General features: G+C 34.2%; 1 protein-coding gene and 1 long non-coding RNA gene across 6 annotated transcripts in view; both read left to right on the forward strand.

Moving 5' to 3' along the window:
- LOC127737557 (uncharacterized) overlaps positions 1-18,936 on the forward strand; it is a 44,565-nt gene that overhangs the window by 5,493 nt on the left and 20,136 nt on the right. The window lies entirely within an intron of this gene.
- LOC127737544 (tripartite motif-containing protein 45-like) lies at positions 4,716-12,211 on the forward strand. Of its 5 annotated transcripts, none has more exons than XM_052248375.1 (6): positions 4,716-4,980; positions 5,923-6,003; positions 8,064-9,520; positions 9,838-9,927; positions 10,610-10,690; positions 11,437-12,211. In XM_052248375.1, exons 3-6 carry the CDS (start codon positions 8,068-8,070, stop codon positions 12,075-12,077), a joined length of 2,265 nt encoding a protein of 754 aa, XP_052104335.1. In that variant the 5' UTR covers positions 4,716-4,980; positions 5,923-6,003; positions 8,064-8,067; the 3' UTR covers positions 12,078-12,211. The 5 variants fall into 5 exon arrangements, with proteins under 5 accessions (XP_052104335.1, XP_052104338.1, XP_052104334.1 ...); XM_052248378.1 differs by having other exon boundaries at positions 4,716-4,865; XM_052248374.1 differs by lacking the exon at positions 5,923-6,003.

Below are 18,936 nucleotides of genomic sequence, written 5' to 3' on the forward strand. Positions count from 1 at the left end.
AATATCACCTATACTTATGTACTGTTGTGAAATTTGGGGCGTTTACTCATCCTTAAGGGACTCTGAACCCTTGAAAAACTACACATTAAAATCAAAGAATCACTTGGTGTTCATTGCAAGGCTTCAAATGATGCTTGTCGTGCAGCACTGCTGAGCTTGGTCGAATTCCACTCAAAAGTAAGATTGTAATTTCAAGCATAAACTTTTTGGAACATATACTTTCATCAGAAAATACACTTGTAAATCAAAATTTCTGTGATGCAAGGTTTTCAAACCCCTGGATTAAAAAAACTAAATGATATTTTACAAAATTTAGGATACTAGATCATACTAGTATTCATATCTTGAAGATAAAAGTTGTTTAACAAAGCAGCACTTGGGACAAGTAAAACAAAGAATTTATGATCAGTGCTTGCAAAATAAAAATGCTAACTTACAGGAATCTTCTAAACTTAGTTTCTTTCGTAAAGTCTACAAAATGGGTCAAAGATCATCATACATATGCTGATTCATTAAACAATTTCAATGATAGAGCAGCAATATGCAAAATACGCATAAGTGCGCATTCTTTAATGATTGAAAGGGGAAGACATCTTAACATTCCTAGAGAGGAAATATACTGTCCTGTCTGTAACAATGGGGAAATTGAAGATGAACAAATGTAATAGATTTACCTCAAAACGAGAAATATTAGAGAATAAAATGAAAGTTATATTTAAAATACAGCGTAACATTAACACTGATGAAAACATATCTCTATTGGTAAACAATAGCTCAGCATTATTACTTAGGGAATGTCTTCCTCTCTCATATCAGAGTGTCTAAATATAAGGAATAGTGAACTAATATGATACATCAATACGTAACTTTTCATTCTATCATGATATATTAACATGTAGCTTTTCATTCTATCATGTCAATTAATATAATTATATATATGCAATAGGTCTTAACCATTTATTGTTAATGAGTTTGTGCCAATGAAATATTTGTATTTGTATATAAAAATAAGATATACCACATCATATTGTATGATTGCTAAAGAGAGACGAAAGAAGAAGATAAACTGACAACGTCAAGGCTAAAAAAAGAAAAAGACAAACAGACAAACAACAGTACACAAAACACAACATAGAAAACTAAAGACTGAGGAACACGAACCCCACCAAAAACTGGGGGTGATCTCAGGTGCTCCTGAAGGGTAAGCAGATCCTGCTCCACATGTGGCACCCGTCGTGCTGCTTATGTTAATACAAACCCGGTAATAAGTCTAATTCGGTAGGTGACATTTCAAGGCGGGGGAAAGCGGACTGGGTTGTAGTTTCGACAGATGGAACATATCCGCTATCATCTGTGAAACGGACATTCCATAACGGTCAACAAACTCGTAATGGCGTTCGTAAAATTTACGAAGGGATAATTTCAACTTCACCACTTGGAACTCTTGGTTTAATAGCTTCCTTGTGAGCAGCAATCCTCTTTCAATGAAATCATGATAGCAAATACAAGCCCTGGAATATCGTATCAACTGGGAGATATAAACTCCGTATGCAGGCCCTGCTGGAATATGTTGCTACATAGAAATGGAAAGTTCACAATTGGGAAGCTGAAATCATCTCAATTGTCGTAAAGTTTTGTTTTCAACCGACCATCATTGTCAATATCTAAATGTAAGTCAAAATATGAGGCAGACTTAACTGCATCTGTTGTATCCTTTATCTCAAGTTCGATGGGATAGATGCGTCCAAATTTTGAATTATTTAGTGCGACAACATCATCTATATAGCGGAAAGTAAAGTTACAAGGATACTGCTAACTTGTTTTCTTTCTTCCTAAAAGTTCCTGTATGAAGTCAGCCTCAAATGAATAAAGGAACAAGTCGGCAAGAAGAGGAGCACAGTTGGTTCCCATGGGAATGCCGATTGTTTGTTGAAAAACACGCACCCCCCAAACGTAACAAATATGATGTCAATCATGAAAATGTCATTTTCAGAGAATTTTATGTTTGAATCAGAGTGATTTTTTTTACACAGTACGATTTATCCCTCCCTAAGACAAGATACTTGTATCTTCGTTGGCCATTCTTTTTTTTATGAAACAAAACAGGACCAACTCTTTTTCTAAATCCATCGTCACACGGGTAACCAGTAAATATACATAATCCTAATTAACAGGTAACATGCAGAGTTACTGAACGTAATTATGACTGGAATAGTTGCATATGCGGGGGAAAGGGAACGTGATTGTAGTTACGACAGTTGGAACATATCCGCTATTATATGTGAAACGGATATTCCATAACAGTCAACCATCTCGTGATGGCGTTCGTAAAATTTACGAAGGGATGATTTCAACTTCACCACTTGGAACTCTTGGTTTAATGGCTTCCTTGTGAGCAGCAATCATCTATCAAGGAAATCATGATAGCAAATACAAGCCCTGGAATATCGTATCAACTGGGAGATATATACTCCGTATGCAGGCCCTGCTGGAATGTTGCTACATAGAAATGGAAAGTTCACAATGGGGAAGATGAAATCATCTCAATTGTCGTAAAGTTTTGTTTTCAACCGATCCTCATTGTCAGTTTCTAGATGTAAGTCAAAATATGAGGCAGACTTAACTGTATCTGTTGTATCCTTTATCTCAAGTTCGATGGGATAGATGCGTCCAAATTTTGAATTATTTAGTGAGAGAACATCATCTATATAGCGGAAAGTAAAGTTTAAGGATACTGCTAACTTGTTTTCTTTCTTCCTAAGAAGTTCCTGTATGAAAATAATAAAGACAACAGTAGTATACCGCTGTTCAAAAGTCACAAATCGATTGAGAGAAAACAAATCCGGGTTACAAACTAAAACAAAGGGAAACACATCAACTATAAGAGGAAAACAACGGAACAACAGAAACACTGAAGTGCAAAAAAACAAATGCCAACATACATAGAAACGAACTATTTGATCACAACTGCCATATATATGAAGTCAGCCTCAAATGAATAAAGGAACAAGTCGTCAAGAAGAGGAGCACAGTTGGTGTCCATGGGAATGCCGGTTGTTTGTTGAAAACACGCACCCCAAACGTAACAAATATGCTGTCAATCAAGAAATCAAGCATCTTGATACTGTCAGTTTCAGAGAAATTTTTGTTGGAATCAGAGTGATTGTTTACACAGTACGATTTATCCCACCCTAAGACAAGATATGTGTATCTACGTTGGCCATCCTTTTTATGAAACAAAGCAGGACTAACTCTTTCAAATTGTCTTTCAGTTTGGAATGGGGAATACTTATGTAAATAGTAGAAAATTCAAATAAAATAGAGAACGGAAATGGTAATACTATTGCAAGATGAAAGAGTCTTAGATTGTATGTAATCTAAAAGGTCTTTGGAATTTTTTAGTAGATATTTAACAATCCCAATAAACTAAATACATGACTCAAATAAACAATCGACAACTCCAATAAACTGAATGCTTGACTCAAATAAACAATCAACAACTCCAATAAACTGAATACATGACTCAAATAAACAATCAACAACTCCAATAAACTGAATGCTTGACTCAAATAAACAATCGACAACTCCAATAAACTGAATACATGACTCAAATAAACAATCGACAGCTCCAATAAACTGAATGCTTGACTCAAATAAACAATCGACAGCTCCAATAAACTGAATGCTTGACTCAAATAAACAATCGACAACTCCAATAAACTAAATACATGACTCAAATAAACAATCGACAGCTCCAATAAACTGAATGCTTGACTCAAATAAACAATCGACAGCTCCAATAAACTGAATGCTTGACTCAAATAAACAATCAACAACTCCAATAAACTGAATGCTTGACTCAAATAAACAATCGACAACTCCAATAAACTGAATGCTTGACTCAAATAAACAATCAACAACTCCAATAAACTGAATACATGACTCAAATAAACAATCAACAACTCCAATAAACTGAATGCTTGACTCAAATAAACAATCGACAACTCCAATAAACTGAATGCTTGACTCAAATAAACAATCGACAACTCCAATAAACTGAATGCTTGACTCAAATAAACAATCGACAGCTCCAATAAACTGAATGCTTGACTCAAATAAACAATCGACAGCTCCAATAAAACGAATACTTGACTTGAAAAGATAACAATTCAAATAAACTGAACTAATGGCTAAAAAACAATCAGCAAAAATTAACTCCAATAAACTGAACATGCTAAATACATGAATCAAATAGACCTATCAACAACTCCAATATACCGAATTCATGACTCAAAGAGGCAACCAACAACTCCAATAACCTGAACAAAATTAATGACTAAAATAGACAATAAACAATTTCTATAAATTCAAATTTAATTAATAATTCATATCAATAATTAATATCTCGAAAAACTTCATTAATGACCCAAATAGACAATTAACATCTTCAATCCACTGAATCAATGAATAAAAAACCCAATGACTATCATCATTTATAAAATATGCAATATTTATCTGCTTGTCGTAAAGCTCTTTGTAAATTGGGATTATTTAGAACGTGATATATGCTGATTGTATACGTGCACAAATTCTTTATTTTTACCAGTCCAATATAACACAAATATAAAATTACTGAACATTTTCACAACAATCGCGCTTTTCATGCGCATCATTGATTCAATTGAAAATCACTTTTCCACCGTTTAAGATTTAAGTTTCATCTGATCGTGAAAACGTTCAGTGTGGGGATATGAAACTTGACAAAGACAGTTGTTAAGAACAACATTAAAATGACATTTGGGAAATATTACTGACGAGAAATTGGTTATTTAGTCGTGATATCTGCTTGCACATAGTTTTATAAGGTCAGTAACATACAAAGTGGACACCGCTATTTGCGTCTTGAGGACCCAGTTTAAGGTATCTACAAAGTTACAAGAACTCTTACAGTTTAGGTACTTTGGACATATAACGGCTGAGGTAAGGTTAACGACAGAATCAAGAGGACTGGATAGTTAAAAAATAAGTCCAGAGGCCTTGTTATGGTTAAGTTTAAGTTAACGACAAATTCAAGGGGACAAATATTATTTTAAGTCCTCTCTTCTGAACTTTATACAGTTTAAAACTAGAGGCTATATATTACAGCTAAGTTAAGATTAACGACAGAATCAAGAGGACTAATAACAGTTTAAAAGCTGTGAGGACTTATCACGGTTCTAGATACTTTATAAAGGTTAATGACAAAATCAAGAGGACTAACTTTAGTTTACAAGTCAAGACACTAGTAAATGAATTTTAGTCTGAAATGGTTGTTTTGATTTTAACATTATCTGAAAAGTCTGAAACTAGAAACGTTAAGTGTTGTTAAGAGTGAAAAAGTTATTTTTTTCAGATATTTTCTTGTAATAAATTTCGTACTGTTCAGACATTTTGCTGCTGTCAAATAAACTCATCAATTTTTTTTATGCCAGACGCGTGTATTGTCTGCAAAAGATTCATCAGTAACGCTCGGATAAAAAAAGTTTTAAAGGCCAAATACAATACAAAGTTGACGAGAATTGATGATCCAAAATTCCGAAAGGTGTTGCAAATGTATTCTATTTCTGGGGTAGAAAATCCATAGTATTTCGAAAAAATCAGTACTTTTTCAGGCATTTCTGACAAAAATGTGTACGCCAGACTCACGCTTTGTCAGTGACGCTCAAATAATAGAAATGAAAAAGGCCAAACAAATTACGAAGTAGAAGAGCATTGAAGACCTAAAATTCCGAAACCGATCTTGATTGACTGCAAACCAATTGTCTGAACAGTACTGAATTTAACACAGAGAACAAGTCTGAAAATCAATTGAAAGACTGATCATGTCTTAGAAATTTATTGTTCAGTCTTTAAGACCTGTTCAGATCAAAATTACTGTTTCAGTTCCAAATTGGTTTACCAGTGAGAAGACTTATTAGTAAAGATATTGTAAATCCAGATGACTTATTACGGCTAGGGTATTAGGTAGGTTTTACAAAGTTATGACTTACTACGGCTGATATAAGAGGAACGACAAAATATATAAAGAGTTTCTTGAGCTTCGGTAAGGTGACCGACAGGGTTTAAAGACTAACCATGGCATAGTAAAGCGACTCACTAAATCTATAAGAAGTACTACAAACCAACAAAGTCGAGATGACTTATAAAAGCTTTAGTAAAGTGACATACAAAGTCCAGAGGACTATGTAAGGTGAGAGACAAAATCTAAAACACTTACAATAGCTTATATAAAGTGACCGATAAAGTTGAGGACTTTTGATTAATGAGACATACATAAATGTGACAGAATGTAAAGAATAAAAGACTTACTACACCGTAGTAGTCAAGGTGACCGGCACCAAGAGGAGAGGAATAAAAATACTCAAATCTATATATGGAAGTAAGCAAAGTCTATCCAAAGCAAATTAAACGTAATAATTAGAATATGATATTAAAAATATTTACGAAACATTGTGTTTAAGATTAAAATCAAAAGGTGCAAGGTGAACCTCAGAACTTAAACTAGGGAGATTTTTTGATAATTTGAAAAAGGCTAGTTCCAATTTCAAATTTAGATTGGTATGTAGACCCTTTCTTTGAAGAGAAGAGCTCAAAGAATTCAACTTAAATATATCTTATATAATAACACTAAATAGGGATACATGGGGAAGACAATTACAAGATACCATTAATCACTATGCCTCGTTGGCCAGAAGCGATACACAACTTTCATACATGAAAAAAAAAATTGGTAGCAAAATTGAGTCCACATTAAAATAAATAACGTCGTTGAACTTGAATGACATATGAAATAATGCACTTGAACTTGACGAAAATAGTTCAACGTTTGTTATTTCTGAATCTGCTTTATATCAGTTGAAAATGCAAATATTTAAAACAACATAATAATCCCATCAACACGACACATTTATTTTATAAATGTTGCTGGTACTTGTTTGAATACAATGTCCCGAAAACTAATAAGTAAAAAAAGTTAACTTGTATATCTGTAATTGAAAACTCACTTTATTAATTAGGTTCGTCCGAAGCGCTTTACTCGATTTATATTCATCAGGAAATCAAAATGGCAATACTTTTACATGTAACTATATGCAAAACATTAAAGCCAATGAACATTTATTAGGAACGGAGCCATAAACTCTACATAGGAATTATACGTGGAATTGCTTAAACAGGGGTTGAGAACTAATAATCTCCATGGATGTGAGATGTGCTAAGGCTTATAAAACAGCAAATAAAATATCACTGACCTACCACTAGTGGTTACCCATAAACTGACCTAATCACAAACGTAATACAATGTTACCGCCATCCCCCCTCCCAAACCCTCGCAGGAAACAGCACCACTAAGGTGTAAAAGGTGTATGATACATGAATACATGAGGATCTATATATCCAAAAGGGACCTACATAGAATATCCAAATAAATCTATTGTCTGAAGTAGCCAGAACCTTTTTTTCTAGAAAAAAATTCTAAATTTATCCACGGATGATTTGAAAAAAAAGTATTTTATTATAAATGATGTAAGTATCAACAACACTGACTACTAAGCTGATGATACCCTCGGTGACTATCAGTCCACCAGCAGCGATATCGACGCAGTGCTAAAGAATGAAAATAGCACTTTATAAATTTGATGTGTCCGAAACGCGTTTTGAAAGAAGAGTAGGTTATAAATCATGTCAAGACCTGTTTTAATAGTCATCAATATCCCTTTTTACCCCAAAATAATAAATCCAGCTATATCAGATATTTAAAGAGAATATTATAAGCGCCACCGAAACCCGTTCAATAAAATATGATACAAGTGCATATAGAATAGAAGACAAATCTAATATGCTCACCGTATTTATATATATAATAAATACCGTACCACCTTACAAACATAGAGTTATCCATTTTATGGAATAAAAATTGTACAGAATTGTCTAGAAGAATGTAGGTTTATAATTATTGACATAGAAGTATTAAAAAAAGACTTAAAGACATTGATTTCCTATTGTAAAGGTTTTCTTCGTTTCAGATCAATGGCTAACAACAAACAAAATATCGAATCGTTTCTAAAATGTGTTGACTGTCAACAATACTTTGGGGAAAAGGGAAGATCACCTCACGTATTACCATGTCTACATACAGTCTGTTCCAACTGCTTGAAAAGACGGATAGAAAACCAGAACGTGAAATGCCCGGATTGCAACGAAACGTTCGAAGCAAGAGGAAATGACATCAGCGCTTTCCCAATTGATAGCGGTAGACGTCACGTAGTAGACTGTTACCGTGTGCAGAAAAAGTCTGCGGAATTCTATTGCAACCAATGCCATCCTAACAAAGTAGTAGCCGCAAGTAGGTGTAAAGACTGCGACGAATTTCTGTGTAAAACTTGCTCCGACGCACATAATCGTACAAAGTTAACCAAACGTCATGTAGTTTTATCTCTGGATATGTTAAAAGAATCACCACTAGAAGATTTCCATAATAAACTTACTTGCACCGTAGAAGGACACGAGGGACAACCATTTTCACATTTCTGTGAAAGCAGGTCTTGTAACAAACCTATCTGTAGTTTGTGTCTAGTCCAATTTCACCAGCGAGATGATGGCCACGAGGTCAAATATTTGAACGATGTATACGTAGAAAAGAAACGAATAGTTGAAAATAATCTTTTAGATATACGACACAAAAAAACCAAAGTGGACGAAGCTATAGATCTTTTAAATGACGAAGTTCAGAATTTATATTTGAAAGAGAGTTCCATTGAACAAGATATTGAACAGGCCTTTACAAAATGCTATGATGTTTTAGATGAACGAAAGGCTGTTCTAAAGCAAATGCTTTCTGATGTATCTGGCAAAAAGAAGAACGATCTTGACCTCCAACTTGATGAACTCTCGACCAAGAAAGATTCTATAGACCAAGCTATCAAATTTTCTGAAGACCATTTAGCTTATAGCAACGGAGCAGAATTTTTGATCATGAAGGATCAGATTATCAGTAGGACAAATGAACTCCGTGACCAACAGATAGACACCACACCACACACCACAGCGGAGATGGCTTTTGAGTTAGTAAACATGGAGGAAGAGTTCAGAGAATTTGGAAAAGTAATGGGTGACATTTGGGCAACAGCCGCATATGTACCGAAGACAAGGGTTCAAACGTTTGATATTTCCATGGGTAGGGAACAAGTAGTTCTCATAATCTCGCCTCACGACTCTCACAATCGACCAATCAACGAAAGCGGCATTGACATCAAAGTGGATATCCTCGACTCCAAAGGAAAGCGTTACCAGGGTATTGTAGTGGATCATGGGAAGAAATTTGGCTCCTACAAAGTATACTTTACTCCCGTACGTTCTGGAGAGCACAGGGCTTATGTTACAATGCTTGGTTTAACATTATCAAAGGACGGTTTTGGATTTATGGTAAACGAAGACCTGACAGTGAAGAAAGCCGATCTTCGAATCAACCTTAAATCCACGTGTAAGCATACATATTTGAAATCTGTCAAAAGATATTATAAATATTTGCTATTTTTTGTTTACAAGAAAACACTACAACTGTAAGCATTTGAAAATATTATGCGGTTATTTCTTTGTTGCATTCTGACCATTTTGAACAGTCGTTTTCCCTGTTGACAAAAATATACACTATAGTAAAGACTTGCATGTTATTTAGGTACATACCAAGAAAAGACACTACGTAAACAAGACGAATAAATATAAATTGACGCGAGAACGTAATGTATTACTAGCTGCCCCAGTTTAAAGAATTAATCCTTAACCGTTTTCATTTTACAGCGACCAAAACAGCAAGAAAATCACAGCCTCTGACTGGAAAAGTGTCAGACAGATCAACTGATATTAGAGTGACAAGTGGGATGATGAGTGGTAGGTAGTTGTACTCAAAACTATTAAAATCTGGTAGTTAACTGGTATTGTTCAGCTACATATATATATATTTTTAAAACTTGGGTCTTTATTAACAAAGCCATATTTTCTATTTAGATTTGGATGTAGTATGTTGCGGTTTCCAGTAAACCAATCTCCCAGTTAGATTTGGTGTACTATTGTGTGGTTTCAAGTAAACCAATTTCCTAATTAGATTTGGTGTAATATTGTGTGGTTTGCAGTAAACCAATCTCCTAGTTAGATTCGGTGTAATATTGTGTGGTTTGCAGTAAACCAATCTCCTAGTTAGATTCGGTGGAATATTGTGTGGCTTGGGGTAAATCAATCTCCTTGTTAGATTGGGTGTAATATTGTGTGGTTTCCACTTACCTTATCTCCTGGTCAGATTTGTATATTGTGTAGTTTCCAATGAATATATCTGCTGATACAATTTATACTTGTACGGTTTTTGAAAACTAGTCTTGTTAGAATTAGCCATCATTTATCTTTAAAACGACAATTTTTCGTTTTTTTTTTAATATAGAATTGTCAATATATCATATTCCATTATCAATGTATCCTATTTCCAATTAATTCCCATAAGTCAATGTGTTGTTATTAAGTCAAATCAAAGATTTCTTTTTTTTTTTATCCTGCCATGAAATTTCTTTTTGAATTTCAGACACAGATGCCGATTCAAATGCAGACCGAAATTCAAATATCAACGAATTTCCACCTTACAGAGCTGTAGGAGAAATTATTTGCAAGTTTTAATATTTGTAACATTATTTTCATTTTCTTTCTGAAGACTGATTTAAAGTTTTAATCTTTTATTTTTTTCCTATTTTTACGACCCTATGCACCGTTCCATCATCTTAATCATGTTTTTCATGTTTTTCAAATCACTGAAGTCAATGATTATCTTCATGTAAGCTCTATATAATTTATAGATTTTGTTTTGTTTAAAATAAGTAGATACGTAGTAAATCTAGATATAATAGGGTCACGGTTAAACTAACGCAGTTAAGGTTAGTAAATATTAACAAGTTGTGAACATCAATTTTTGAAGGAAAATATATAACCAAAATTTTCTTCATCGTGCAAATTAAGACATTCTACTTCATATGCACAACGGCAAACATAAGGTTGAAGTTCTATTTTATATCATTATGCTCAGTGTGTATAACTATAAGCATTTACAGTAGACCTTTTAATATCTTGAAACTTACAAAATATGTTATAATGGAACTTCCCCTTTTCTTTCCACAGTTTGAATAGTTGTTAACGACTTGGATGGTAAAATTTCATGTTATATTCTTTCTTCTAATCAATGTGGATTTTTATGTTTTATCGTTAAAGCAATACATATATATGGCTCCGTTTACTCAGCCACTTTTTTTCAGCAAGACTATTTCTGGTTGACGATTTTTTTTTGTATATCCCTGATTCACATATTTCAATGAAATGTCTCAAAGTCAATAATTGAAATATTGTTATATATATTTTCAGGCCCAGAATTTTCGTTTGACCTCAAAAGCACTTATCATCAGTATGAACTGTCGGAAGATTATAAAACGTTGATAAATCAGAAATCAAGACGACCACCATCACGTGATTTGTCTACTTCTTTCCAAAACTACAGAGGAACCATAGCAACGAAACCCCTGGGAAAAACAAACCAACATTATTTCGAATGTTCGGTCAACTTTTTCGTTAAGCGACAGCTACGCCAAGATCTGATATTTGAAATTGGCATTGCTCGCAAATCGGAAGTTGATATGAATTACACTTTAGACAACCATGCCCTTGCATGGACGTTCTGTGCCCGTCGATGTAATATTTGCCGAACGATTTGTCTACAGTGTTGGAACAACGGACAGCGTTTGTTTCACACACCAGCAACAGAAAACGCTCCTCCAGGCACTACTCACAAAACAACATACGGGTTCCTGCTTGATACAAGGAATAAACAGTGGATTGTTGTAGATGCAAAAAGTAGAAAGTTCATCTTTAGATTCCGAAATGTTGATGTTAGTCGACCTCTGTGGCCGACATTTGGAGTATACAATCCTGATCTTGTAAATGTAACTTTAACACTTCGGTCCGGTAGAGAAATTACCACAGTATTAGAGGTTCCTTTCGATTTATAATCAGGTTGTTTACAGTATCATCGACAATTTTATACAAAATATTATATATATTATAACCAATAATTTGTGATATTAAAAGAAATTAAACTATTTAAGAAATGCATCAATGGGTTCAATAAATCATAAAAGGAAGACTTTGCATTTAGTAAGATTAATGTTTCACTGGCACTAGTTCCACATGTTCTTTTATTCTGCATTAGCCGGAAAAGTGAAGAATATTTCATGTGGTAATTTCAACATTAAATCATAGGTCTACTTCGATTCGTCGAACTCGGGTTAGTAGAGTCTAGCTCCAGCAAAGAAAAGTATGATACAAAATAACTGACATTTGACAAAATACAACCGAAGAAAGGGGCTGACAAGGGGAATTTATTTTTGCCTGTATTTTGGCATCAACAAATATTGTTCATGTGTATAATCATTAACTGTCCGTGATGTTTATAAATAGAACAGAAATTAATTTCGGCATGCTCAGAGTTGCACGTTTTTTATTACAAAAAAACATTCACTTTACCATATATCAATGTCACTTATGCATGTTATGTAGGATTTCTGGGCGAACATGAATACGGAAGTGTTTGATACATCAGCGCATTACACTGAAGGGGATATGGAAATTTTCTCCATCTGGCTGTCTGTCCGTCCCGTCGGTCGGTAACCCATTAATACACCTAGACCGTTTATCAGAAAGCTTTAAGGGAACCCTTTTTTTTCCAATAACATGCATGATCAGGACTTTTGGACTTTTTCTTTCTGAAACATAATGTATTTTTTTTATTCTTATGTTCAGTAGAAACAATTTTTTTTTCACTTCCCTTATGAAATTATTTTTTTTCAAGAAATTGGATTATTGGTAATTATATTGTTTTGGTCAGTCTCCTACCCCCCCCGCCCTAAAAAAAAACATCCGTCCCTTGTGCGACTTATCATTATCATATCTTCCATTTTGATAGTCAAATCGGTAGAAGAGTTTTGACTTCGATTTGAAAAGGTTGCGCACATGCGCATTAGCACTGATCTTTTAACTCTAGTCAACCCGAGTTGGACGAATCGTAGTAGGCCTATGAATTTTTACAATAGTTGTAGAAAAAAGAAAAGTTCACGATTTCCCAAGTAAATACACAACAGTCTTACGTCTAAATGCTTATTCACCGATATACTAAACTATTTAAATTAAAAATTAAAAAAAGAAAGGAAAATGTCTTTCTAAAGGTAAAAAACGATCACTTTTCCGAATAAAATGCAAGATTTCTTTAATATATGAATGTATTTTGACTAGGAGTTAAATTTTCGTTTCCATTTTGTAAAGTAACGAGATCTAAAGACGGGACAAAAAGTATTTTTTCTAAAAGGTGAATTCTGATCTGTGCATAAAGCGGATCGATGATTCAAAGAAAAAATGAAATCTGTCTTCAGCCAGACTGCCGCACCGACATCTTTGGTAGTTTATTATATTGAAACTAAAAGGGTTATAATTTACAGTTGGACATGAATGTCTAAGTCTTGTTAATATAATGTTTGCCTTATGTTCACCAACATAATAATGGTTGGGGGCTTTGGTTTGGTGGGATTTCTTTCGTGCGAATACTTAAATTTGGTATCTACATTTCTAATTACGTTATCGATTTCATTCTAGTATTTGGTAAATATGATTTTTTGTAAGTTCTAATCTGCAAAATGATACTATGAAGTTAGTATTGTTTCGAAGATTGTCTCCAGGAATAGTTGATACAGGAGGCGGTATTAGTGTACGTAAATAATTAGGCGCTTGTCCATGATAAATATTGTAATATAACTGAAGTTTTCTCCGGTTTCTTCCATCAGACAAAGGTTCCCCGTTTCAGAATATAAATTTCACTGTTGCAATAATAAGGTAGGCCTGTAACAATTCTTGTTTTTTGAACAGTTTAGTATTTGCAACACCACAATTATCCCATACTTCGCAACCATACTCAAATAATGGTCTTATATAAGTTAAATAAAGTTTTTCTAGATCTAAACGAATGAGCTTATATTTTAATTTTCGTAGTACGCCCAGATGTTTTGAAATGTTTTTTAAAAGTTTTTTTAAAACATGACCGTTCCATTTACAATCGTCACTTAATGTTATACCCAAGTGTTTGTGATTAGGTACTATCGGAATTCCTAAATGAAAGGTCTTTTGGTCGTTGACTGTTTGTTAAAAATATTATCTCTGTCTTTTTTGTATTAAAAGACATTACCCAGGTTTTTGACCAGTTATTAAGTTGAGTTCAATCATTTGATATATGTTCTTGTATTAAGGCTGGATTTCTACTAGAATATCCAAAGGAGGTATCATCCACAAACAATCTGCAGAGCGACGTTAAGTTTTCGCTAATATGATTTATATATATCAAAAATAACAGGGGCCCTAAAACGGAAGCTTGTGGAACCCCTGCAAACACTTTACCCACAGAAGACGCACTGTTTTTATTGACAACCTTCTGGTCTCGATTTTATAAGTAGCTGGAAAACAATTTCGTTAACGTGTAGTTCGTCACACTCAAAATGTTCACTGTTAACGTGTACTTCGCAACAATGTTAAGACAATGAATGTAAGTACGCGATGGCAAAGTAGAATGTTAAGCATTTTTAAAATTACCGCCACATTCTTGAACGTAAAACATCTGCTACATACCTTGGCATATCAATAACATCAGACCTGATGTGGATCAGGACAGAATATAAAATTTTAATATCCTCTTCATGTGGCTAGTGACTACTAAATACATTATATTACATTATCTTTTTTCTCACACTATAAATATGTACAACAACTGGTTTTTTTTTAAAGCGGACATCAAGCAGTGACAGAATAGTATATACCTGAATGATGACGGTGGTCAGTGGTAGAAGTTAAGTAGGAATAATGGATATCAAAAACGAGCGTGTATCACTCACCTGGCTTTTATAACTCTGAGAAAATGTCTCAATTGCAATTATACTATAACTTTTTTTATATTTCCGTATAAGCACATAAATATTCCAGCAACACCTGCACAGGGAGTATAGATGTTCTACTCAGATCGACATCCATTTCTCAAATAGCGGATCTAATGCCACTTTAATATCTAGGTCAGAATGTTTTACTCGCATCTCCAAATGTAGACACCAAATTGTATAATCAGTACTATGTCCGATCGGAATCTCCTCTAACTGACTTTAATCCCTATTTCAATATCTCTAATGATCCTTTTGTCTTCATTTCATCCAGCATAAAACACCACAACAAATCATAATATCTAAATTGAGTTGTCTTATGAAAAAGAAAGACACGAAGAGACACTATCCTCTACTACTAGTAGGATATATGACATCGAGAGAACAGATTAATGAACATTAATAATTTTGCAAACAGAAAACGTTGATCCAGTCTGCCTAAATTATCCATATATATATTAATGTTCGGATGTGTTACTATTTGTCTCTTTTTCTTTCACTCCACTCCATCTGTGATTATGAGTTTTGTAACGACTGTTACTAATGAGTACTATCATGGCAGTATTATGGACAATGTATTTCCATAGTATCAAAAACATGCCTCAGTTTCAAAGTCAATACGTCGGGTGCAGGAGACCAGGGGTTCGCTGTGCGGTTAGGTCAAACCAATGACGTTTAAAACTGGCAATTGCTGGGGAAAAAGAGCATAGACTGATCGGCTCGGAGCTGGAATAATGTGTTTGAGTAAGAGAATCTTTGTTCCTCAGAACTGGTACCCTGTGTGCTTGCACGTTCAAAATCCAACTCGGTGTATCGGTCAAGTACAAAACAGGGTATATCCATATTTCACTAGCATTTTATCGTTCTCAATATGTCTGTAATGCTTGCCACTGGACGTTAAGCAGAAATCAATAAATCAATCCAGGTAAAGCTTTTTTTTAAATATCTTATCAAAACAATTCACGATTTAGATTAAGGGATGAAGATCGTTGAGCAATTGAAACACGGCAACTAAAATAACACGTCTCTAGCAACATGGTGAACATATATTTATGGGGTTCGTGTTCCTCAATCATGTTATTTCTTTCAGTGAGTACATTTTTTGTGGATATTGTTTGTTGTTTCGTCTTTTGGCCATGTTGTCGTCTGCTCTTATTTGACACGGTTTTGATTGCCCCTTGGTATCTTCTTTCACTTTTTAATGTGTTAGAATAACAGTGTTGGCTAAATTGGTTATTGTGGCTAACACTTTTAAATGGATCAATGTATCACTTTCCAAAATTTTGACAGCCTCTTTAATGTTGAGTATTAATCGCCAACGAGTCTACGACAAAACCCTGCAAAGCCTTGACCAGTCTACCACACCACTCACCCTGTTGTACGTTTTCTAACATCAAAACAATACCTTAATTGAAATCTGAATCTCCACTGAGAGCATGAGTATTTCATACAAAGAAAAAAAGATTAACAGACAAACAACAGTCTACCAAACACTAAACTTTAACTTAACAATAAGGAACAAAAATCTCACCAAAAATTAGGCAGAATGAACTCAGAAAGGTCAGCAGTTCCTTCTCCTCAAATCATGACAAATGTCATCAGAGTAAATATAGATCTCAAATTTAAGATTTGTTACGTTTTTAGCGTTACTCAGTCTTTAGTTTTCTATGTAGTGTTTTGTGGAGTTTTTAGTCTTTCGTGGGTTTTCGATTTTCTTTCGACAGTTTTCTTCGACTTATGAGTTCCCTTGAAATCTTCCCTCTTTTTTGCATTCAATGTAAAAATGTTTAGAGCACTAAATCAAATGTCAAAGAGAAATTAAGCTATGGAATATCAAAGTTTCTGGTTTAAGGGACAAAAATGTGCTCCGCCTGGAGCAGCTGGATACGACCACAGAGGTCAAACTCTGAACAGTTGGGGCAAGTATGGAGACAATATTCAAGCTTGATACAGCTCTGAATTTGGATAGTGACACATTATAGATTTCTGACACAGAATAAATGTGGTCAGATAACTTAAAAATTTGAAATGGGACATTTAATCTACTTAATGGTCCAATATCCAAAATCTAATTCCATGGTTAGATTCAGCATATAAAAAAATTAAATGCTCCGCAGGGCGCAGCTTGATACGACCGCAGAGGTTGAACCCTGAACAGTAGGGGCAACTATGGACACAACATTCAAGCTTGATACAGCTTTGCATTTGGATTGTGATTAAATATTTGACACAGCATAGGTTTCTGACACAGAATGAATGTGGTCTAAGAACTTAAAAATTTTAAATTAGACATTCACCTATTATGGTCCAATATCCAAAATCTAAATACATGGTTAGATTCAGCATATCAAAGAACCCCAAGAATTCAATTTTTGATGAAATCAAACAAAGTTTAATTTTGGACCCTTTTGACCTCAATGTGGACAAAGTTGATAACGGGGCCCAAAAATCAATAATCTAAATACATGGTTAGATTCAGCATTTCAAAGAACCCCATATATTCAATTTTTGTTGAAATCAAACAAAGTTTAATTTTGGACCCCGATTTGGACCAACTTGAAAACTGGGCCCATAATCAAAAATCTAAATACATGTTTAGATTCTGCATACCAAAGAACCCTAAAAATTCAATTTTTGTTAAAATCAAACTAAGTTTAATTTTGGACCCTTTGGACCTTAATGTAGACCAATTTGAAAACGGAACCAACAATTAAGAATCTAAATACACGGTTAGATTCAGCATATCAAAGAACCCCAATAATTCAATTTTTGATAAAATCAAACAAAGTTTAATTTTGGACCCTTTGGACCTCAATGTGGACCAATTTAAAAAGGGACCCAAAATCCAAAAACTAAATACACGGTTAGATTCAGCATATTAAAGAACCCCAAGAATTCAAGAATAAAACCCCATTGAAATTGGTCAAGAAATAAGCAATTTATACGAAGTATCTTCTTTTGCACAATACTGTGCAATTAAATATTTCTTGCTATTGCGCAATACTGTACTATTGACAATTTCTTGCTATTGCGCAATATTGTGCTATTGGATATTTCTTGCTATTGTGCAATACTGTGCAATTGAAGATTTCTTGCTATTGCGCAATACTGTGCAATTGAAGATTTCTTGCTATTGTGCAATACTGTGCAATTGAAAATTTCTTGCTATTGCACAATACTTATTATATAATAATTAACACATCCTGTTTGGTGTGTATCTCCTACCATATCATTATTATTTGCTTTTAAATATAAATCAGAAATAACCAACTTAAAATTGAAAATTTTAAAAGAAAAAAAAAAGGAAACCCCCCCCCCCCCCCCTCCAAATTTTTTGAACCCCCTTATGATTCATCACCCCCAAACTCAATCCCAGCCTTCCCTTTGTGGTATGGTACCTTGCAGTACAATTTCAGAGAGATCCATACACTTGTCAACACTATTGTCTGGAAACTAGAAAAATGTGTTTTTTGCCCCTTTTTGGCCCCTAATTCCTAAAATATTGAGGCAATTACCCCCATCATCAATCCAAGCCTTCCCTTTGTGGTATGGGCCCCTGAGTACAATTTCAGAGAGATCCATACACTTGAACACAAGTTATTGTCTGGAAACTAGAAAAATGCTTATTTTTGGCCCCCAATTCCTAAATGTTTCGGCAATTACCCCCAAACTCAATTCCAGCTTTCCCTTTGTGATATGGAACCTTGTAGTACAATTTCAGAAAGATCCATACACTTACACACAAGTTATTGTCATGAAACTAGATAAATGCTTGTTTTTTGCCCCTTTTTTGGCCCCTAATTCCTAAAATTTTGAGGCAATTACCCCCAAAATCAATCCCAGCATTCCTTTTGTGATATGGAACTATGTGGTACAATGTCAGAGAGATCCATACACT

Source organism: Mytilus californianus, unplaced genomic scaffold, assembly GCF_021869535.1.
Source record: "Mytilus californianus isolate M0D057914Y unplaced genomic scaffold, xbMytCali1.0.p SCAF_4, whole genome shotgun sequence".
Classification (NCBI taxonomy): domain Eukaryota; kingdom Metazoa; phylum Mollusca; class Bivalvia; order Mytilida; family Mytilidae; genus Mytilus; species Mytilus californianus.

Bases quoted from the DNA above. Each gene is read 5' to 3' on its own strand.
- LOC127737544 (XM_052248375.1), top strand. From the start codon at position 8,068: ATGGCTAACAACAAACAAAATATCGAATCGTTTCTAAAATGTGTTGAC. The intron at 9,928-10,609 runs GTAGGTAGTTGT...TTTGAATTTCAG, and splicing joins GACAAGTGGGATGATGAGTG to ACACAGATGCCGATTCAAAT. The intron at 10,691-11,436 runs GCAAGTTTTAAT...ATATATTTTCAG, and splicing joins AGCTGTAGGAGAAATTATTT to GCCCAGAATTTTCGTTTGAC.